Source organism: Lethenteron reissneri, chromosome 58 (genome assembly GCF_015708825.2).
Source record: "Lethenteron reissneri isolate LAM-NWPU_2019-01 chromosome 58, ASM1570882v1, whole genome shotgun sequence".
In the NCBI taxonomy this organism is placed as follows: domain Eukaryota; kingdom Metazoa; phylum Chordata; class Hyperoartia; order Petromyzontiformes; family Petromyzontidae; genus Lethenteron; species Lethenteron reissneri.
In genome coordinates this window covers 4,049,339-4,072,656 of record NC_083836.1, presented here as the reverse complement: position 1 = coordinate 4,072,656, position 23,318 = coordinate 4,049,339, and the positions used below count along the sequence as shown (strand labels likewise).

Genomic DNA, 23,318 nt, shown 5'->3' with positions numbered 1-23,318 from the left:
GATGACACTACATGAGCGGATGGGATGTGTGTAAAAATTTTCAATGATATAATATAGTATTGTCATCAGGATGACATACGTATAACAAGTTAGCAGTCGATACCACATTGGGAAGTGGGTTAAAATTGAGTTACAAGATTTGAGGATACGTCAACAGACAGAGTTGATTATAGAACAGACAGAGCGAGTTATATAAAAGCGTGAAAATAAGTATAACCAGTAAAAACAAAGTTTTTCACTATAAATCCTTTATATGCGTGGTGGCTAGAGTCCTCTCGTCCTCTGGCTTGAGATGGCTGCCACCTATGGGTCAGATGATTGCCTGCCACCATTAAGCAATTGGTAATTAAATATAATAATTTTTTTTTTCCTAAAAAGTGTAAAACCTTGGAAAAAAATTTTCACGAAAATTAATTGTCACGCACAACGAGTCTGTGTGGAAAATGTCAGCTCGATTGGATCACGGGAAGTGGGTTAAAAAACGACAGAAAGATGTGCACGGTCGTAAGCGCACAACCAAACAAGCAAGTCAACTTAATATAAAAGATTTAAAAATGAGGCGGTGGTGACGACGCGTGGAATGATTGTCGCGGTTATTACGCCACCCGCCGGTATTAATCATGGCGGCAGCGTGTGAACCTCGTGTGCGATACGGCCAGCACAGTGTTCGGGGTCTCCGGCCCAAAGACCTGGAACACGCTACCAGCTCACGTTCGAGGGGTCTATCCCTGAGTTGTTGTCGTTGTTGTTGTTTCAGAGAGCCTACTTCAACGTGTGATCAGTGCGCATCCGTGATGGACTGGACTCATAAGAGTGTGCAATATCAAATGTTCTTACTTACCTACGTCCATACATTACGTTCACGAAGCAGTTTAACACGTAGGCTTTCCTGACCAATAATCATCCATAACAGACTGTAAAAGTTGTGGCTTGGCTCTCCAACACAGCGGCGTGCTGTACTAGTGACGAATTGGCCACGTTCTGTTTACGTGACGACCCTTACTAGTTGCCTGTGCCGGGTGGTGGCGGGTTTAACGACACATTTATATATTTACGCGTTCACGAAGCAGTCCACAAAGAGTCGCGTGCGTCACCGGAGGCGGCAGGTTGCCGGCCCCCTGACCTAGCTCACGTTCACTCGGATCCGAGTTCATGTATGTTACCCGGGGGGCCCTCCGTCACACTCTTTTCTCGCCACTCTCTAAGAATTCGCCCGCTTCACTGAATCACTTAAGCGCGAGAGCCCGCAGTGCAAAAAACGTGAATGACGACACGACACGGTCCACGAGGAACCGACGGGCGCGTTCGGCTCTGGAGCTGCGCACCTTCGAGGATGGGGTTCGCCTCCAGGATCTGCTGTTCCACCCAGGAGTGCTGACCGCTCACGGCCGCCAGGAACTGCAGGATGAGCTTGGTGCTCTCCGTCTTGCCAGCGCCGGACTCCCCGCTGTGGGCAGGGCAGGGTCAGGAGCCGAGAGGTCAAAATGCCATTGAGATCGCGTCCCACCCTCGCCGTTGCTTTCTTCATTTCTTCCTTTGTAAAAAACATTCAACATCTGATCTTCATAAGGTCTTAAGATCTCCAAGATCTGATGGCCATCCAGGTCTCATGACCATCTGGATCTGAGTCTGATCACAATCTGGATCTAGATCTCGTTACCATATCTGGATATAAGTCTCATCACCATCTGGATCAAGATCTCATCACTATCTGGATCAAGTCCTCAGCACCATCTGGATCGAGGTCTCATCACCATCTGGATCTAGATTTCATCACCATCTGGATCGAGGTCTCATCACCATCTGGATCTAGATTTCATCACCATCTGGATCGAGGTCTCATCGACAAATGCTCCAACGTCACAAACCTCATACTTACAGCCCCCAAAAGAGCTTCACAGCTCATCGGATTGCCCCCCCCCACCCCCCACCCCTTGCCACGTGACTGCCCACCCTCTCACCTGATGATGCAGCACTGGTTGCGCTCGTTGCGCCGCATGTTGAAGTGGGCGTTGTCGGCGAGCGCGAAGATGTGTGGCGGCAGCTCGCCCACCTTGCGCCCACGGTACTGCTGGATCGCCTCGGGCGAGTAGACGTTCAGCGTCTTGTAGGGGTTCACGGCGACCAGGATGGAGCCCGTGTACGTCTGCACGCGCGCCCCACAGCGACAGCGGGTGTTGTCACGGGAATGGCACTGGGAGCTATGGGCACGGTGGCGTGATGTTAACTACCTCGCCTGGTATGCAGGAGGTCGTGGGTTCGATCATGACCCTGATGCCTGCTGCTGTATATTTGGAGTTTGCGTGTCTCTCTCATCATCATCACGGTGGTTAAGAGATGTTACCAACCTCGCCTGGTATGCAGGAGGTCGTGGGTTGGTTCCCGACCCTGACGCCTGGTGCTGTATATTTGGAATTTGCGCGTCTCTTTCTCGCTCCACGTGGTCGTGTGCTATTTTTCCCCGGGTCCTCCAGTTTCTCCCTCCACAATTAGAAACAGTGTGCGTGTGTGAATGTGTGTACACTTGGGAGACAAAGGCGGCCGGGCGTGGGGCTGGCCACCCACCCCCTCGTGTGCCATAGGTGCTTACTAACAGCACTTGCCCCAACGGTCTGTTAAGGCTATACGGGGGAACTTTGTCTTAGTTTGTATGTACACACATACGCGCACGTACACTGAGTGCGTGTGTATGTGCGTTCACACGCTTAGTGCGTATGGGTGTACACACGTACATTAGACCCTCTCTACACACACAGAGCGCGCGTACGTGCGTGCGTGTACGCTCAGTGTACGCTGTGTGCACCCACGTATATGAGGTCCTCCCGGTATCGCGTGAGCAGGTTGCGAAGAATTCCCGCCTCGTGCAGGTCCCCCAGGCGGATCATGTCCTCCACGCCCGTCACTGACGTCGGGTGCATCAGCCGGATGAGGCTCTCGTTGGCCGGAGTCACCCAATGCTCCTGCAGCACATTGGGGACGCGGCCACAGCGGTGACAGCATCGACACGACGACGTTAACGACAGCGGTGACGGTGGTGACGGTGGTGACGGTGGTGACGGTCGTGACGGTGGTGATGGTGGTGATGGTCGTGACGGTGGTGACGGCGGTGACGGTGGTGATGGTGGTGACGGTGGTGATGGTGGTGATGGTGGTGACGGTGGTAACGGTGGTGACGGTGGCGACAGCAGTGACGGTGGTGACGGCGGTGACGGTGGTGACGGCGGTGACGGTGGTGACGGTGGTGACGGTGGTGACGGTCGTGACGATGGTGATGGTGGTGATGGTCGTGACGGTGGTGACGGCGGTGACGGTGGTGACGGTGGTGACAGTGGTGACGGTGGTGACGGTGGTGACGGTGGCGACAGCAGTGACGGTGGTGACGGTGGTGACGGTGGTGACGGTCGTGACGGTGGTGATGGTGGTGATGGTCGTGACGGTGGTGACGGCGGTGACGGTGGTGACGGTGGTGACGGTGGTGACGGTCGTGACGGTGGTGATGGTGGTGATGGTCGTGACGGTGGTGACGGCGGTGACGGTGGTGACGGTGGCGACAGCAGTGACGGTGGTGACGGCGGTGACGGTGGTGACGGCGGTGACGGTGGTGACGGTGGTGACGGTGGTGACGGTCGTGACGATGGTGATGGTGGTGATGGTCGTGACGGTGGTGACGGCGGTGACGGTGGTGACGGTGGTGACGGTGGTGACGGTGGTGACGGTGGTGACGGTGGCGACGGCGGTGACGGTGGTGACGGTGGTGACGGTGGTGACGGTCGTGACGGTGGTGATGGTGGTGATGGTCGTGACGGTGGTGACGGCGGTGACGGTGGTGACGGTGGTGACGGTGGTGACGGTCGTGACGGTGGTGATGGTGGTGATGGTCGTGACGGTGGTGACGGCGGTGACGGTGGTGACGGTGGTGACAGTGGTGACGGTGGTGACGGTGGTGACGGTGGCGACAGCAGTGACGGTGGTGACGGCGGTGACGGTGGTGACGGCGGTGACGGTTGTGACAGTGGTGACGGTGGTGACGGTGGTGACGATGGTGACGGTGGTAACGGTGGTGATGGTGGTGAGGGTGGTGACAGTGGTGACGGTGGTGACGGTGTTGACAGCCTACAAGGGAGATCTTCGGTGCCGAAATGGAGCGGGTGCGACGAGTGGCGTGCAAACAGCCGATCGGCAAACTGCCCGGCTTCTACAACACACAGCTCATCAGCAAGCACACCATCACCACTACCAGCATACTGCCCGGATTCTACCACACACAGCTCATCAGCAAGCACACCATCACCACTACCAGCAAACTACCCGGCTTCTACCACACACAGCTCATCAGCAAGCACACCATCACCACTACCAGCATACTGCCGACTTCTACCACACACAGCTCATCAGCAAGCACACCATCACCACTACCAGCAAACTACCCGGCTTCTACCACACACAGCTCATCAGCAAGCACACCATCACCACTACCAGCAAACTACCCGGCTTCTACCACACACAGCTCATCAGCAAGCACACCATCACCACTACAAGCAAACTGCCGACTTCTACCACACACAGCTCATCAGCAAGCACACCATCACCACTACAAGCAAACTGCCGACTTCTACCACACACAGCTCATCAGCAAGCACACCATCACCACTACCAGCATACTGGCCGGCTTCTACCACACACAGCTCATCAGCAAGCACACCATCACCACTACCAGCATACTGCCCGGATTCTACCACAAACAGCTCATCAGCAAGCCCACCATCACCACTACCAGCATACTGGCCGGCTTCTACCACACACAGCTCATCAGCAAGCACACCATCACCACTACCAGCAAACTACACGGCTTCTACCACACACAGCTCATCAGCAAGCACACCATCACCACTACCAGCATACTGGCCGGCTTCTACCACACACAGCTCATCAGCAAGCACACAATCACCACTACCAGCAAACTGCCCGGCTTCTACCACACACAGCTCATCAGCAAGCACACCATCACCACTACCAGCAAACTGCCCGGCTTCTACCACACACAGCTCATCAGCAAGCACACCATCACCACTACCAGCAAACTGCCGACTTCTACCACACACAGCTCATCAGCAAGCACACCATCACTACTACCAGCATACTGCCCGGCTTCTACCACACACAGCTCATCAGCAAGCACACCATCACCACTACCAGCAAACTGCCCGGCTTCTACCACACACAGCTCATCAGCAAGCCCACCATCACCACTACCAGCAAACTGCCGACTTCTACCACACACAGCTCATCAGCAAGCACACCATCACCACTACCAGCATACTGCCGGCTTCTACCACACACAGCTCATCAGCAAGCACACCATCACCACTACCAGCATACTTCCCGGCTTCTACCACACACAGCTCATCAGCAAGCACACCATCACCACTACCAGCAAACTGCCGACTTCTACCACACACAGCTCATCAGCAAGCACACCATCACTACTACCAGCATACTGCCCGGCTTCTACCACACACAGCTCATCAGCAAGCACACCATCACCACTACCAGCAAACTGCCCGGCTTCTACCACACACAGCTCATCAGCAAGCCCACCATCACCACTACCAGCAAACTGCCGACTTCTACCACACACAGCTCATCAGCAAGCACACCATCACCACTACCAGCATACTGCCGGCTTCTACCACACACAGCTCATCAGCAAGCACACCATCACCACTACCAGCATACTTCCCGGCTTCTACCACACACAGCTCATCAGCAAGCACACCATCACCACTACCAGCATACTTCCCGGCTTCTACCACACACAGCTCATCAGCAAGCACACCATCACCACTACCAGCATACTTCCCGGCTTCTACCACACACAGCTCATCAGCAAGCACACCATCACCACTACCAGCATACTGCCCGGCTTCTACCACACACAGCTCATCAGCAAGCACACCATCACCACTACCAGCATACTTCCCGGCTTCTACCACACACAGCTCATCAGCAAGCACACCATCACCACTACCAGCATACTGCCCGGCTTCTACCACACACAGCTCATCAGCAAGCATACCATCACCACTACCAGCATACTGCCCGGATTCAACAACACACAGAAATAGACATCGATACAGACAGACAAGGAGGCAGTCAGAACCACAGAGATAGACAATCAAGGAACAGACACACAGATAGGAAAGTAGAGAAACAGAATGACAACACACACGGGGCTACTGACAGATAGACAGAGACAACGACAAACAGGACACATAGATGGACGGACGGATGGAGACGACACCAATCAAGAATGGAGACAGACCCAACAGCAGACAGACAGGGAGGCAAACAGACAAGCAGACTCGGCAAACAGATTGGAAAATTCGGAAGATAAACAGACAGGAAGACAAGCAGACACACAGACAGACAAGCAGACGGACACGCAGACGGCAATGATTCGGGCAGACGGACACGACACTCACGGTCCCTTCGTCATCCAGCAGCAGAACTTTGCCGGAGTCGGAGAGTTTGACAACGGCTCCGGTGGGGACCGCAAACTCCCCGGGATTCTCCACGTCCAGGAAGACATGGTCGCCCTGGCCACACAGCAACAAACAAACAACGACAACAAACAACAACAACACGCAACAACAAACAACAACAAACACAACAACAACAGATCAACAATCGCCCAACAAACAACAAACGAAAATCAACAACAAACACAGACCTGTTCTTCACCTGAGGACGGCTGCTTGCGTTGTGGCCGAAACGTCGTGAGAATTATTTTATTATGTTTTATTTTTATTATTTTTATTATTTCCATTCTAAGTGACTTTATCGAAAGAACCAAGAAGACTACATACCTGTCAACCCATACGGTTTACCCCGTATTCTTGTACGGCGGAAATTGAGTTTTCAGGTCCATATGGCGTACAGCCGTTTAAATACGGTAAAAAAGAAAATGTGTCTGTTTGCGTATCGCCGTTGCGATGGGAGTTTGTAGGATGAACGTTGAGATTTTATAAGGGGCACGGGGTGACCAATATGGTCTTAATTTGTCTGTAATGAGGTAGGGTACTGATGAGGGGTTGATAGCTGTGTGATTGATCTTCTTGGTTCTTTCGGTAAAGTCACGTAGAATGGAAATAATAAAATAATAAAATTTTACATAATGAAATAATTCTCACGACGAAGCCTGGGGTGTGTCATTCAGACGCTGTCTTCTCGACAGACCTGTTCTTCACCTGAGGACGGCTGCTTGCGTTGTGGCCGAAACGTCGTGAGAATTATTATGTTTTATTTTTATTATTCTATTATTTCCATTCTACGTGACTTTACCGAAAGAACCAAGAAGATGAATCCCTGCAGTCACGAAAGCTTTAAATCGGAGCTGTGTGATTATTTTATTTGTCTCTCCACACGGTCGCACCCAGGAGGTTATTCTTAGATGTCGCTGATTCAATCTTTGCCCTGATCGGCATCGCGTCGTTGACGCTCCCGGTCTCGAGCATTTGACGCTGTTGGGCAGGGGTCCTCAAACTTTTTAAACAGGGGGCCAGTTCACTGTCCCTCAGACCGTTGGAGGGCCGGACTATAGTTTAAAAAAAACTATGAACAAATTCCTATGCACACTGCATATATCTTATTTTGAAGTGAAGAAACAAAACGGGAATAAATACAATATTTAAAATGAAGAACAAGTAAAGTTAAATCAACAAACTTGCCAGTATTTCAATGGGAACTATGGGCCTGCTTTTGGCTAATGAGATGGTCAATGTCCGGTTCCATATTTGTCACTGCTAGTCGTAACAAGTGATGCAAGTGTGCATCCATTAGTCTAGATCTGGTTGGAGATTTCAAATGTTTCATTCTGGAAAAAGTCTGTTCACAGACATAAGTGCTGCCAAAGATGGTTGCCATTTTGAGTGCATGGTTCCTGAGATGAGGATATGTCTCAGAGGGGAGAGATGCATAGAAATTATGAAGGCTGCTTGACTTGAATGCGTCTTTCAGAGAGTCACAATTCTGCAGTTCAGCCAGTTCCATTTGGTAAATTGTATCCACATTTTCAATGTCAATAGAAAATGGGTTACGGAAAAGCTGTATGTCCTGTTCATGGAGATGAAGCTCTTTAAATCCAAATTGGAACTCCTTTTGCAATTTTTCCAGTGAATCCACACGTTTTGTTTGAGAATGCAACCAATGGTTTTTCCGCTAACAGATTTTGAGTTGTGGGGAGATGGCAGAAGTTTTCCTCCTTCACTTGTTTGATGAGGAGGCCTAATATTACTTCAAATGCTTTGACATGTGATTGCATATCACAGATGAGCTTCCCCTTTCCTTGAAGTTGCACATTGAAACTGTTGAGTAGCTCTGTTACATCTGTCAGAAAGGCAAGGTGCCATTTCCATTCTGCATCATTGAGCTCTGGTACTTCTTTGTTTTTTTAAAGCAGAAAAGCTGTAATCTGCGGAAGTAAGTCATAGAAACGTTTCAAAACTCTCCCTCGACTCAGCCAACGGACTTCTGTGTGATACAGAACATCTTCATAGTCAACATTTAGCTCAGACAGAAATGCTTGAAATTGTCTGTGGTTTAGTGCATGAGCTCTAATGAAGTTAACACAAGATACCACAAATTTCATAACCGAGTCCCACTTCAGTGATTTACTACACAGCGCTTGTTGGTGGATGAGGCAGTGTATGGCTATTGGATGAGAATGGTTATGTTTGTCCATCTCTTGGTTAATGCGAGCAATTACTCCTTTCTTAGACCCCACCATGTTAGGAGCACCATCAGTTGTCACACTGGCTAGTTTAGCCCAGTTCAGCTCCAAACCATTCACAGTTTGGCAAACCTTTTCATAGATATCCTCTCTTCTTGGTTCTTTCGGTAAAGTCACGTAGAAGGGAAGTGATAAAATTATAAAAATAAAACATAATAAAATAATTCTCACGACGTTTCGGCCACAACGCAAGCAGCCGTCCTCAGGTGAAAGCCAGGTCTGTCGGGGAGACAGCGTCTGAATGAAACAGCACACGAGCTTGGAGCATATATATAAGCTGGGTTGGAAACGGGGGAAAGAGCGCCTTGACAAATAATTTGCATATCAAGAGGAATTTAGCATATTTATGGGACATGCAGGAATGTTATTAGTACTACATATGCAGCACGGGCATATGTAGTACTAATCACATTCCTGCATTTCCCATAAATATGCTAAATTCCTCTTGATATTGAAATTATTTTGTCAAGGCGCTCTTTCCCCCGCTTCCAACCCAGCTTATATATGCTCCAAGCTCGTGTGCTGTTTCATTCAGACGCTGTCTCCCCAACAGACCTGGTTTTCACCTGAGGACGGCTGCTTGCGTTGTGGCCGAAACGTCGTGAGAATTATTTTATTACTTCCCTTCTATGTGACTTTACCGAAAGAACCAAGAAGATGAATCCCTGCAGTCACGAAAGCTTTAAATCGAAAGATATCCTCTCCTGTAGTTGTTCCTTTGATGCTTTGCAGTGCAGCAAGCTCTTCTGTGACTTCGAAATAGTCATTCGTCGCACGAATAAAAATTTGAAGTTGTGCAGAATCACGAACATCATTGCTTTCGTCGAGTGCCAAGGAAAAATAGGAAAGTTTTTTTGTGGAGTTTTGCAAATGCTGATGCAAATTGTCTCCCATTTCTTCAATCCTCCGTGTAATTGTAGGTCCTAAAAGACTCACTGTACTAAATAAATCGGCCTTCTCTGGACACATCTCTTTGGCAACAGAAAGAAGGCATTCTTTAACAAATTCTCCATCCACGAATGGTCTGCCAGTGCATGCTATTAGCTTGGAAACTTGAAAACTTGCTCGCAGTGATGAAATATTTAGCTGCTTCTGCTTCACAAAACTATTTCGCTGAGTTGTTAATGTATTTTTCAGTTTTAATATTTTATCTTTTCTCACTTCTCCGACCAAACAAGCATATTTATCTTTATGTTGAGTTTTATAGTGTTGACGTAAATTGTATTCTTTGAACACAGACACTATATTCTGGCATATCAGACACACAGCTCTTTCCTTGTACTGCATGAAAAAGTAATCATAAGTCCACTGTTCTTTGAATATCCTACACTCCGAGTCAATTTTTCTCTTTCTTGACATCATTGTTTCCTAGGGAGTCAAAATTGATATTAGTAAAATACCAATATATATACAGCGCTACAAAAACAATATACCAGTAATAACTTTGCCCACACAGAGACATACAGACTGCACTGTCCATCAATGCAGTCTGATTGGGGAGAACTCCGCCCCCTCTCTCTCTCTTCCACCAATGACCGTCCTTCTCATGCAGAAAAAAAGTGACAGGCAGCGGCGGCAAAAACACCCGGCGGGCCGGATAAATGTCCTCGGCGGGCCGCATGTGGCCCGCGGGCCGTAGTTTGAGGACCCCTGGTGTTGGGGGATGGCGCTCTCCGTCTTCGCACAATGCAGCCGCCACTGATCCGCTGTGTTCCTTAGTCAGATCTTCAGGTCAACACGTAGTCGGCTTTCACGACCAGTGTCCTCCACAATACAGGGTTTTTTAAAAATCCTTTATATTAAGTTCACTTGCTTGCTTGCTTGCTTAGGACCGTGCAAATCTTTCGGTCGTTTTTTAACCCACTTCCCGTGATCCAATCGAGCTGACATTTTGCACACAGACTCGTTGTGCGTGGCAATTGATTTTCGTGAAAAAATGTTTTCCAAAATTTTACACTTTTTAGGAAAAATAAATTATATTTCATTACCAATTGCTTAATGGTGGCAGGCAATCATCTGACCCGTAGGTGGCAGCCATCTCAAGCCAGAGGACGAGAGGACTCTAGCCGCCACGCATATAAAGGATTTATAGTGAAAAACTTTGTTTTTACGGGTTAATTTTTGGGAGGTTAGATCGGGTAAATAAAAAAATGTGTCGGTTAACCCGCCACCAGCCGATGCAGCCAATTAGTAAGGTTTGTCACGGAAACAAAACATGCCAATTCGTTACTAGTACAGTAACGAATTGTACCAGTAACGAATTGTTTTAGTAACGAATTGGCATGTTCTGTTCGCGTGACACACCTTGACTAATTGGCAGTGTCGGGTGGTGACGGGTTTAACGACACATTCATATTTAGCTCTTCGCAATATTGACGTTGCTGCTCCGATTAAAATGCATTTAAAATAAAAAAAAACGTGTAACGCAAATAATGAAGGCATTCTCATGAAACGATACATTGAAACCGTGTTTTAAATATGTTGTCGTTATTTCAACACCGGTGTTGAAATCGAATCTCGTGGTGGTTGGTAAGGAGGGCGTCCCCCCCCCCCAACTCGTAGCTTTGGCCATTAGGGGGGGCGGTGGGACGGGGAGGGGCGGGGGGCGGGGGGGGGGGGCTAAGGCACCCCCCCCCCGTGCCCTCCCATGCCCGTGACCCTGCCGCAGGTCACCGCCGTTTCGTGGCAGAGGGGCCGGCCCCAGGGGTTCCGTTGGCTTCCGTCTTCGAAGACGCCTTAGCTTTGCACTACGTACGTACGTCTGTGTGTACGTACCAAGGCCGTAATTATAATATATAATATATCCCCCCCCCCCCAATATTCAAATATGCTTAAAATGCCCCCCCCCCAAATTTTTGCTATGAACAATATGTAAACATTTTTTTATATACTATGTAAATAAAAACAACTTGCTCAACCTTGGCCACAATATCTTGACTTGTCTTCATATAAAATGCATAGATTTCTGTTTATATGATTGTGATTATTGTTGCACTTTATAAATCCCTAATCTCTGCCATTACATACAATGAAACAAGAAAAGGTAAAAAAGAAAAAAACAGAGCAATGTAATACAATACACTATTTGTAAAAAAAGAAATAAAAAGTCAATCCCATGTGTCAGTGAATTTTTTAATATTTTAGGCAGGAAATGTCAAGAAATTTATTTTCAAATTTAATTTTTTGTTTTCCTGGGGGGGGGGGCTAGACCCCCTGAAAGATTAGGTCCCCCCCAATGTTGACTCCATGGCTATGGCCTTGGTACGTACGTCTGTGTGTACGTACACATGTGTGTACGTACGTCTGTGTGTACGTACGCACGTGTGTACGTACGCACGTGTGTACGTATGCACGTGTGTACGTTGCATTTCTTTCGCCCGGTAGCGTAGCCAAGCGTGCTAAGCGGAGAGGGGAAGGATAACAAATTAAGCACAGCACCAAGAAGTTAAAAAGAAATTAGTTTGTCGATCAAGATGATTTAGAAGTGCATCGCTCCAATGGCTTCCTGATATCGGAAGGAAGAGCGTTTCAGAAGGTCGCAGAAGCGAATCTGAAAGCGCGCGATGCAGTGTGTGAGTCTATGGATCTCTGAGTCTATGGGTCTCTGTGTGAGTCTATGGATCTCTGAGTCTATGGGTCTCTGTGTGAGTCTATGGATCTCTGAGTCTATGGGTCTCTGTGTGAGTCTATGGATCTCTGAGTCTATGGGTCTCTGTGTGAGTCTATGGATATCTGAGTCTATGGGTCTCTGTGTGAGTCTATGGATCTCTGAGTCTATGGGTCTCTGTGTGAGTCTATGGATCTCTGAGTCTATGGGTCTCTGTGTGAGTCAATGGATCTCTGAGTCTATGGGTCTCTGTGTGAGGTTATGGATCTCTGAGTCAAGGGTCTCTGTGTGAGTCTATGGATCTCTGAGTCTATGGGTCTCTGTGTGAGTCTATGGATCTCTGAGTCTATGGGTCTCTGTGTGAGTCTATGGATCTCTGAGTCTATGGGTCTCTGTGTGAGTCTATGGATCTCTGAGTCTATGGGTCTCTGTGTGAGTCTATGGATATCTGAGTCTATGGGTCTCTGTGTGAGTCTATGGATCTCTGAGTCTATGGGTCTCTGTGTGAGTCTATGGATCTCTGAGTCTATGGGTCTCTGTGTGAGTCAATGGATCTCTGAGTCTATGGGTCTCTGTGTGAGGTTATGGATCTCTGAGTCAAGGGTCTCTGTGTGAGTCTATGGATCTCTGAGTCTATGGGTCTCTGTGTGAGTCTATGGATCTCTGAGTCTATGGGTCTCTGTGTGAGTCTATGGATCTCTGAGTCTATGGGTCTCTGTGTGAGTCTATGGATCTCTGAGTCTATGGGTCTCTGTGTGAGTCTATGGATCTCTGAGTCTATGGGTCTCTGTGTGAGTCTATGGATCTCTGAGTCTATGGGTCTCTGTGTGAGTCTATGGATCTCTGAGTCTATGGGTCTCTGTGTGAGTCTATGGATCTCTGAGTCTATGGGTCTCTGTGTGAGTCTATGGATCTCTGAGTCTATGGGTCTCTGTGTGAGTCTATGGATCTCTGAGTCTATGGGTCTCTGTGTGAGTCTATGGATCTCTGAGTCTATGGGTCTCTGTGTGAGTCTATGGATCTCTGAGTCTATGGGTCTCTGTGTGAGTCTATGGATCTCTGAGTCTATGGGTCTCTGTGTGAGTCTATGGATCTCTGAGTCTATGGGTCTCTGTGTGAGTCTATGGATCTCTGAGTCTATGGGTCTCTGTGTGAGTCTATGGATCTCTGAGTCTATGGGTCTCTGTGTGAGTCTATGGATCTCTGAGTCTATGGGTCTCTGTGTGAGTCTATGGATCTCTGAGTCTATGGGTCTCTGTGTGAGTCTATGGATCTCTGAGTCTATGGGTCTCTGTGTGAGTCTATGGATCTCTGAGTCTATGGGTCTCTGTGTGAGTCTATGGATCTCTGAGTCTATGGGTCTCTGTGTGAGTCTATGGATCTCTGAGTCTATGGGTCTCTGTGTGAGTCTATGGATCTCTGAGTCTATGGGTCTCTGTGTGAGTCTATGGATCTCTGAGTCTATGGGTCTCTGTGTGAGTCTATGGATCTCTGAGTCTATGGGTCTCTGTGTGAGTCTATTGATCTCTGAGTCTATGGGTCTCTGTGTGAGTCTATGGATCTCTGAGTCTATGGGTCTCTGTGTGAGTCTATGGATCTCTGAGTCTATGGGTCTCTGTGTGAGTCTATGGATCTCTGAGTCTATGGGTCTCTGTGTGAGTCTATGGATATCTGAGTCTATGGGTCTCTGTGTGAGTCTATGGATCTCTGAGTCTATGGGTCTTTGTGTGAGTCTATGGATCTTTGAGTCTATGGGTCTCTGTGTGAGTCTATGGATCTCTGAGTCTATGGGTCTCTGTGTGAGTCTATGGATCTCTGAGTATATGGGTCTCTGTGTGAGTCTATGGATCTCTGAGTCTATGGGTCTCTGTGTGAGTCTATGGATCTCTGAGTCTATGGGTCTCTGTGTGAGTCTATGGATCTCTGAGTCTATGGGTCTCTGTGTGAGGTTATGGATCTCTGAGTCAAGGGTCTCTGTGTGAGTCTATGGATCTCTGAGTCTATGGGTCTCTGTGTGAGTCTATAGATCTCTGAGTCTATGGGTCTCTGTGTGAGTCTATGGATCTCTGTGTCTATGGGTCTCTGTGCGAGTCTATGTGTCTCTGTGTGAGTCTATGGATCTCTGAGTCTAGGGTCTATGTGTGAGTCGATGTGTCTCTGTGTGAGTCTAGGGTCTCTGTGTGAGTCTTTGGGTCTCTCTGTGAGTCTATGGGTCTCTGTGTGAGTCTATGGGTCTCTGTGTGAGTCTATGGGTCTCTGTGTGAGTCTATGGGTTTCTGAGTGAGTCTATGTCTCTGTGTGAGTCTATGGGTCTCTGTGTGATGAGTCTATGGGTATCTCTGTAAGTATATGGATCTCTGTGGGAGTCTATGGGTCTCTGTGTGAGTCTATGGGTTTCTGTGTGAGTCTATGGGTATCTGTGTGAGTCTATGGGTCTCTGTGTGATGAGTCTATGGGTATCTGTGTGAGTCTATGGGTATCTGTGTGAGTCTATGGGTATCTGTGTGAGTCTATGGGTCTCTGTGTGATGAGTCTATGGGTATCTGTGTGAGTCTATGGGTATCTGTGTGAGTCTATGGGTATCTGTGTGAGTCTATGGGTCTCTGTGTGATGAGTCTATGGGTATCTGTGTGAGTCTATGGGTATCTGTGTGAGTCTATGGGTATCTGTGTGAGTCTATGGGTCTCTGTGTGATGAGTCTATGGGTATCTGTGTGAGTCTATGGGTATCTGTGTGAGTCTATGGGTATCTGTGTGAGTCTATGGGTCTCTGTGTGATGAGTCTATGGGTATCTGTGTGAGTCTATGGGTATCTGTGTGAGTCTATGGGTACATATGTTCAACTTCGCACCGTAACGTAGCCAATTGTGCTATAACCCGTCCGTGTCTAACACGTGCCTTTCATGTTGTTATAGTCTCCTTCAAGTATAATACCTTTGAAGAATCGTATTTGTTAAGGGTCTACATTCAGTTGTTTCCTGTTAAGGTTTTTTTAAAAATCAGTTTTATTCAAGGGCTTGTGTTCAGTTTTATCTGTTTAGGAATGTGTCTGTTCAGGATTATATTCAATTATATCTGTCAAGGGTTTTATCAGTTAAGGTTGTTTTATTTGTGTGTCAAATCAGTGAAGGTTTTTTTTTTAGGTTTCATTCATGAGGTGTTCGTTAAGGGTCAGGGTTTACTCAATCTAAAGCTTCGCTCGCTGGGACCACCGGCTCAGACAATTGCTCAAGTTTGTCGTAAGCCAGGACCGGAGTTCGAGCTCAGGCCAACTCCGGGTTCATAGTGCGATAGATTTACGTGCCCCACAACCACTGCCCTACCCCCCCAAGTATTTACGACATGTCACGGAGTCAGAGGCGGAAGGATCAAAGATGACTTTTTCTTTACATTCCTGATCAGGAGTCCTATTTATCACCTTTAAGTAACAAAAGGCAATTGAGATATGCGTTGCAATTCCACGCCCGGAGAAAAATCTACGCGCCCACGGAGAGAGAGACACGCAAACTCCAAATATACAGCAGCAGGCGTCAGGGTCAGGATCGAACCCACTACCTCCTGCATACCAGGCGAGGTAGTTAACATCTTACAGCCACCGTGGTACACCTAACTCAAAACATCGTGGCCGTACCTAAAAATAAAAAAACCGACCTTTATTTCTTTGAAAGCGCTCGTCTTAAGCCCATGCAGTCGTAAATACAATCACCAATCATTTAGGAATCATTACGAATCCTCAAATGAGTAACTTCTGAGCGTTAAGCCACGCGGCAGAGCCAATCGGGGCAAGCGAGGATCTTGAACGTGGGGTGAAAGGGCACGGCGTGTGACAGGACGACATCTGTGAAACTACTGAGACATCTGTAAAATTACTGGGACATCTGTAAAACTACTGGGACATCTGTAAAACTACTGGGACATCTGTGAAACTACTGAGACGTCTGTGAAACTACTGGGACATCTGTGAAACTACTGGACATCTGTAAAACTACTGAGACATCTATGAAACTACTGAGAGATCTGTAAAACTACTAGGACATCTGTGAAACTACTGGACATCTGTGAAACTACTGGACATTTGTGAAACTGCCGGGACATCTGTGAAACTACTGGGACATCTGTGAAACTACTGGGACATTTATGAAACTCCTGGGACATATGTGAAACTACTGGAACATCTGTGAAACTACTGGGACATCTGTGAAACTACTGGAACATCTGTGAAACTACTGGGACATTTATGAAACTCCTGGGACATCTGTGAAACTACTGGACATTTGTGAAACTGCCGGGACATCTGTGAAACTACTGGGACATCTGTGAAACTACTGGGACATTTATGAAACTCCTGGGACGTCTGTGAAACTACTGGGACATCTGTGAAACTACCGGGACATCTGTGAAACTACTGGAACATCTGTGAAACTACTGGGACATCTGTGAAACTACGAGGACATCTGTGAAACTACTGGACATCTGTGAAATTACTGGGACATCTGTAAAACTACTGGGACATCTGTGAAACTACTGGGACGTCTGTGAAACTACTGGGACATATGTGACACTACTGGAACATCTGTGAAACTACTGAGAGATCTGTGAAACTACCGGGACATCTGTGCAAAAAAGCTTCATAGCGCTTCGGATTTCTCCAGTGCAAATCAATATTCTGAGTCTGACAAGGATCCCAGTTGGTCAAAAGCCAGCTGGGTACAAAGGTTCGTCAACCAGATTCTTGCCTCCATCTCGTGGTTACCGTGGAGTTGGCAGCGGTCACAATAGCCGGCTGCCCACAAAAGTCGTGTTTGCCGTCCTGCGGTGGAACTGCCAATTTGCGTAACGGCTGTGCGGGTGGTTAAATCGATCCATCCTCGCCTGCGCTCACCCCCCCTCTCCCCCGACTTCCTCCTTCCGTCCGTCTTGTGACCCCTTCATTGTCGGAGACGTGCGGTTGATGATGACGAAAATCGTGGATTAATTTGCCACTAAATATTTTGATTGTCGGAGACATGACGCTATTGATGATCATGATGACGAAAATCATGGATTAATTTGCCACTGAATATTTTCATTGTCGAAGACATGACGTTGTTGATGATCATGATGACGAAAATCATGGTTCAATTTGCCACTAAATATTTTGATTGTCGGAGACATTAAGTTGTTGATGATGATGATAGTTACGACAATCAGGCATTCATTTGTCACTGAATAGTTTCATCGTCGGAGACGTGACGACGGTGATGGCGACGACAACGACGACATTCAAGGATTCATTTGCCAACCGAATATGTTTTCGAGGTCTCTGGCAGACTGTGGCAGGCACGTGACTCATGGTAACAGCCATCGGGTTCACGCTGTGACGACAACGATGACGCAGCAGCAACAGCAGCTGTTGCTGTTTTTTCACCGATTTCAAATTCGCTGCATTTCAGTTGCATAAATGTTGGCTTTTTTGCACATTTCTGTGAGCCTGGTGATTATTTTAACCCCTGACCGCTGTCTTTCTCTCTCTCTCTCTCTCTATCGAGTTTATCTCCTGGTTACACGAAAAAAAAGATAAACGTGACTTGGAGAACCCCCAGCGTGAGATGGGGATACTGGATGTGGTGTGCCGGGTGAGGAAATGTCAGAATATGTCTTTATACTGCTGGAGGAATCCGATGAGCTATGAAGCTATTTTGTTCACAGATGTCACGGGGTGAGAAGGTCACAACAACAACAACCAATACAAAAATACGATAGGAGTGCAAAGTACAGGAGAGGTAATCAAATCCCTTAACAATATAGAAATACAAATAAAACAAAACTATATATTTTGTTAAATCCCAGGTAAAGCCCACTGAGCCATGTAGCTTCTTTGTTCAGAACCGACCTGGGCCACAGATGACAGCTCAACGAAGTGGCTTATCGCGTGGATATGTATAGCGGACACGGCTGAAGTGAAACTCGAATGATGACAATGGTGATGATGAGACTTATTGTAATTGCTTGGTTTCACCCTTGTTGGCATCATCAGCAGACATGTGAGTTGGACAAATACTCCACGGGACAGCACTGGATGTGTCCAGTTCGTTCCTTGTTTACCAGATATTGTCGAATGCCCGTGGTCTAGCGAGAGGGAACTTAGCGATAACTTTTGTTGGCAAGCAGCTGTGTTTATTTATCAGTCAGAGACTGCTGATGAGCGGCAGAATGGCAAAAACCCAGTCCGTAGTTTGGGAGTTTAAACAAACGTTGCCGGTAAAAAATCAGCATGCAAGCCCCACCAGGCAGAAATAATGAATCATTATTTTTTCTAGATTTGAAGCTTTCGTGACTGCAAGGATTCATATTCTTAGGTTTTTTCGGTAAAGTCACGTATGTGAAAAAACAAATTTGTTGATTAAAATTAATGAAAGTAAAATAAAAATAAAATAAAAATCACGACGTTTCGGAGGCAACACAAGCTTCCATCTTCAGGTGGAACCGTCTTAGCACGACTGCTGCATCTCTTACTTGAAGCAGCAGTCGTGTTGAGACGGTTCCACCTGAAGCCGGAAGCTTGTGTTGCCTCCGAAACGTCGTGATTTTTATTTAATTTTTATTTTACTTTTATTAATTTAATTTTTTACCTACGTGACTTTACCGAAAAAACCTAAGAATATGAATCATTATTTTATTTCCATCAGGAGATAAGAAATGCGAGGTGATTTATTTCATGGTGATAACAGTTTCGGGAGGAGCGGTGGTTATCGCACTGCACTCTGAACCGGCGACTACCTGAGTTTGATTCGGGGCAGTGGCTAATGTCAGTGACGAGGGATATCTGAACACGTCCTGGTTGGGAATAGGAGAAGGAGGTAGTGATGGGTGGGACATGTGGTGTGCAGGGTGGAGGAGTAGGATAGGGTAAGAACATTTCAGGCGGGAACAAGAGGTAGTGATGGGTGGGACACGTGTGGAGGAGGATAGGAGGAACGTTGGTGTTGCGGTTAGCGCGCTGCGCTGTGAACCCGGCGAACCCGAGTTCGATTCCCGCTCACGACCGAACAACATGGGTGACAATTATTTTAACCGGTCATGGGCCACCCCTAGGTCGACTCGGCCTCAAATGAGGACCTGGTGCGGTGTATAAATATTGCCACTGGGGGATACAGAGATGGCCAGGCGTAATGTTGAGCCACCCACCCTCTCGTGTACCTTGCCGACCTTCATAGGTGCTGCTACTTGCTAATAGTACTTGCCCCCATCAACCTGTTACAAGCTATATGGAGGTGGATCTATGCCTTTGTCAGTGGCGTGTGACATCTGAATTGCCCACTGGGATCACTGCACACTTCACAAGCGCAGCACTTGGAAAACAACCGCCAGGCGTGACCTCAACAACCGCCAGGCGCGACCCCAACAACCGCCAGGCGCGACCTCAACAACTGCCAGGCGCGACCCCAACAACCGCCAGGCTCGACCCCAACAACCACCAGGCTCGACCCCAACAACCGCCAGGCGCGACCCCAACAACCGCCAGGCGCGACCCCAACAACCGCCAGGCTCGACCCCAACAACCGCCAGGCTCGACCCCAACAACCGCCAGGCTCGACCCCAACAACCGCCAGGCACGACCCCAACAACCGCCAGGCACGACCCCAACAACCGCCAGGTCGACCCCAACAACCGCCAGGCTTGACCCCAACAACCGCCAGGTTCGACCCCAACAACCGCCAAGCTTGACCCCAACAACCGCCAGGCTCGACCCCAACAACTGCCAGGTTCGACCCCAACAACCGGCAGGCGCGACCCCAACAATCGCCAGGCGCGACCCCAACAACCGCCAGGCGCGACCCCAACAACCGCCAGGCTCGACCCCAACAACCGCCAGGCGCGACCCCAACAATCGCCAGGCGCGACCCCAACAATCGCCAGGCGTGACCTCAACAACCGCCAGGCTCGACCCCAACAATCGCCAGGCGCGACCCCAACAATCGCCAGGCGTGACCTCAACAACCGCCAGGCTCGACCCCAACAACCGCCAGGTTCGACCCCAACAACCACCAGGCGTGACCTCAACAACCGCCAGGCTCGACCCCAACAACCGCCAGGCGTGACCTCAACAACCGCCAGGCTCGACCCCAACAACCGCCAGGCGCGACTCCAACAACCGCCAGGCGTGACCTCAACAACCGCCAGGCTCGACCCCAACAACCCGCCAGGCTCGACCCCAACAACCGCCAGGCCCAACCCCAATAACCACCAGGTCTGACCGCAAAAAACCGCCACTTCCGACCAAACAATTTCCAGGCACGACCCAACAACAACCGTCAGGCACGACCCCAATAACCGCCAGGCCCGACCGCCAGCAGAGGGTTTGGGCAACCAAAATTAACAACCAATCAATAACTGCCACGAAGCCACGGCACCTTAAAGAGGCTGCATGCAACTCCGCACAAAAAGATCCGTAGTACATTTACGTACTTTTTTTTACCAACTTTGTTCGTAATTATCCTGATTATCATTCCTACTACGACTATAGTCGGCTAAACAACGAGACGGTGGACTTTGCTCGAACAGTGCAAAGATATGAGCAGAGAAACCGCACACATTTAATTAAACTCAACTAAAAACACTTTTTTTTATTTTACCGGGTATGGCAACCGTTGAGTAATAACATAGCTCTTCTTTTCCAAGACACAGTACCTGACCCACACACAAGTGATAACCCAACGAAGTAGAGACCGACTAATCGATAATCGCTCTATTTCAGAAGCAGTACCTGACCCACACACAAGTGATAACCCAACTAAGTAGAGACCGACTAATCAATACCATCGCTCTCTTTCAGAAGCAGTACCTGACCCACACACAAATAATAGCCCAACTCAAGTAGAGACCCACTAATCAATAACATCGCTCTCTATCAGAAGTGTACCCTGGCCCACACACAAGTAATAGCCCAACGAAGTGGGCTTATCATCATCACCACGTGGAAATTTATTGCAGCAGCAGCAGCCAAATAATGATGTTGCTGCTGATTCTAAACGTGCACTCACCTGCCGAAGGATGACCATGTCGCCTCCTGATCGACTGCCTCCACCGGCACCTGAACGTCGACAAAGCATTTTGTTCTCATCAGGTGGGGGGTAGAGGGGTATGAAGAGAACTCCCAGATCCAACAGCGGGCAGAGGCAGAGATTTACAAATCGTTTGACAGCGTTTGGTTGGTTGGTATTGTTGTTAACGGCGTTGGCCGAAAGATGACTCCGATCGGCTTGCGATGATGATGATGACGATTGTTATTATTTGTCGGTTTTCGTTCATGCGTCCTCGCAAAGAAAACGGCTTTGGCTCGGAGCCCCCGTGCCTCGTGAGAAAAGCGTCGGGTCACCGCCGATTCGTTTTCGTTGTGCCGATGGTGGTCGTGGTGGTTGCTGGTGGCGCTGGTGGTAATGTTTCACCGATGTGGGCAAAACGCCGTGCGGTGGTTTATGGCGGAGAAAATTGTAAAGTTAAATAAAAACCCGAGCGGGACCTTTGGAGGTGGATCTGCGCGTTAATGATCGCGGGAACTGAGAGAGCGCGGGGGATGGAGACTGGGGAACGGGGATGTTAATGAGGAAAACTGTGACGTTTTTAAGAGTCATTATGGGCTGCTCTAAATACCCACGTGATGGTTAAGCCCATTTTGTTGAGCTATAATTTGTGGCCAGGCCGCCCCTGAAAAAGTAGCTAACAGCTCAGTGGGCTTTACATGACAAGATGACAAAATATAAGTTAGTTTTATTTGTACATGTATTTTGTGGTGATTTGTTATCTTTGCCTATACTGTGCACTGCTATCGTGGTTGCTGTATTGTGTTTGTTGGTGTAACCTCGTGACCCCGTGGCCCCCTACTGGACAATTTGTGAAAAAAATAGTTTTCTAGCTCATTCGATTGCACATCCAGGATACATAAAGATTCTGTTTCTGAATTACCCAACCCGACCCGTGATTCTCCGGATTAATCACGGTGCGAAAAGAGTTCAACATCAGAATCAAAATCTCTAATTATACTGGAGGAATCCGATGAGGTGTGAAGCTCCTTTTCACAGATGTCCCGTAGGGGCACGGGGTCAGAACGCGACAACAACAGACAATGCAAACATACATCATCACGCACCTACAATTAGCACGGCTTGCCACGTATGATACGAATGAAGTTCAACGTACATCATCATCATCATCCCGTACCTCCGATTAGCACGGTTGGCTACGTACGGTGTGAAAGAAGTCCAACATTCATCATCATCTCGTATCTCCGATTAGCACTGGTGGCCATGTACGGTGCGAAAAAGTTCCACATGCGTACGTACGTCGAGTGAGTCGGTGGGATTACTCGTGGGTATGGCAGTCAGGTCGCGTCGTCCTGTACAGCGGCGCGGTCTCACCGCCCAGGTGTGTCGCGGTCTCTTTAAATTTATCACTGGAAACACGGGCAATGAAACGCTGGGAACATCACAGACATGCAGACACATTGACACACAGACACATTGACACACAGACACATTGACACACGGACACATTGACACACAGACACAAAAACACGTGGACACATAAACACACAGACACATTGACACACAGACACATTAACACACAGACACATTGACACACAGACACATTGACACACAGACACATTGACACACAGACACATTGACACGCAGACACATTGACACGCAGACACATTGACACACAGACACATTGACACGCAGACACAAAAACACGTGGACACATAAACACACAGACACATTTACACACAGACATATTGACACACAGACACATTGACACACAGACACATTAACACACAGACACATTGACACACAGACACATTGACACGCAGACACATTGACACGCGGACACATTGACACGCAGACACATTGACACCGGGACACATTGACACGCAGACACATTGATACTC

General features: G+C 48.3%; 1 protein-coding gene across 6 annotated transcripts in view; it reads right to left on the bottom strand.

Moving 5' to 3' along the window:
* LOC133357478 (unconventional myosin-VIIa-like) overlaps positions 1–23,318 on the bottom strand; it is a 94,447-nt gene that overhangs the window by 64,491 nt on the left and 6,638 nt on the right. For 3 of the 6 annotated variants that reach the window (XM_061575423.1, XM_061575425.1, XM_061575424.1), the window contains 6 exons: positions 22,717–22,826; positions 21,418–21,467; positions 6,483–6,596; positions 2,808–2,960; positions 1,962–2,146; positions 1,326–1,447 (listed from right to left, as the gene is read on the bottom strand). In XM_061575423.1, the coding sequence (XP_061431407.1) occupies positions 1,326–1,447; positions 1,962–2,146; positions 2,808–2,960; positions 6,483–6,596; positions 21,418–21,435 (592 nt within the window). In that variant the 5' untranslated portion in view covers positions 21,436–21,467; positions 22,717–22,826. Of the gene's footprint in view, positions 1–1,325; positions 1,448–1,961; positions 2,147–2,807; positions 2,961–6,482; positions 6,597–21,417; positions 21,868–22,716; positions 22,827–23,318 lie in introns of those variants that run through there. The other 3 variants (XM_061575426.1, XM_061575427.1, XM_061575422.1) reach the window with 3 other exon arrangements.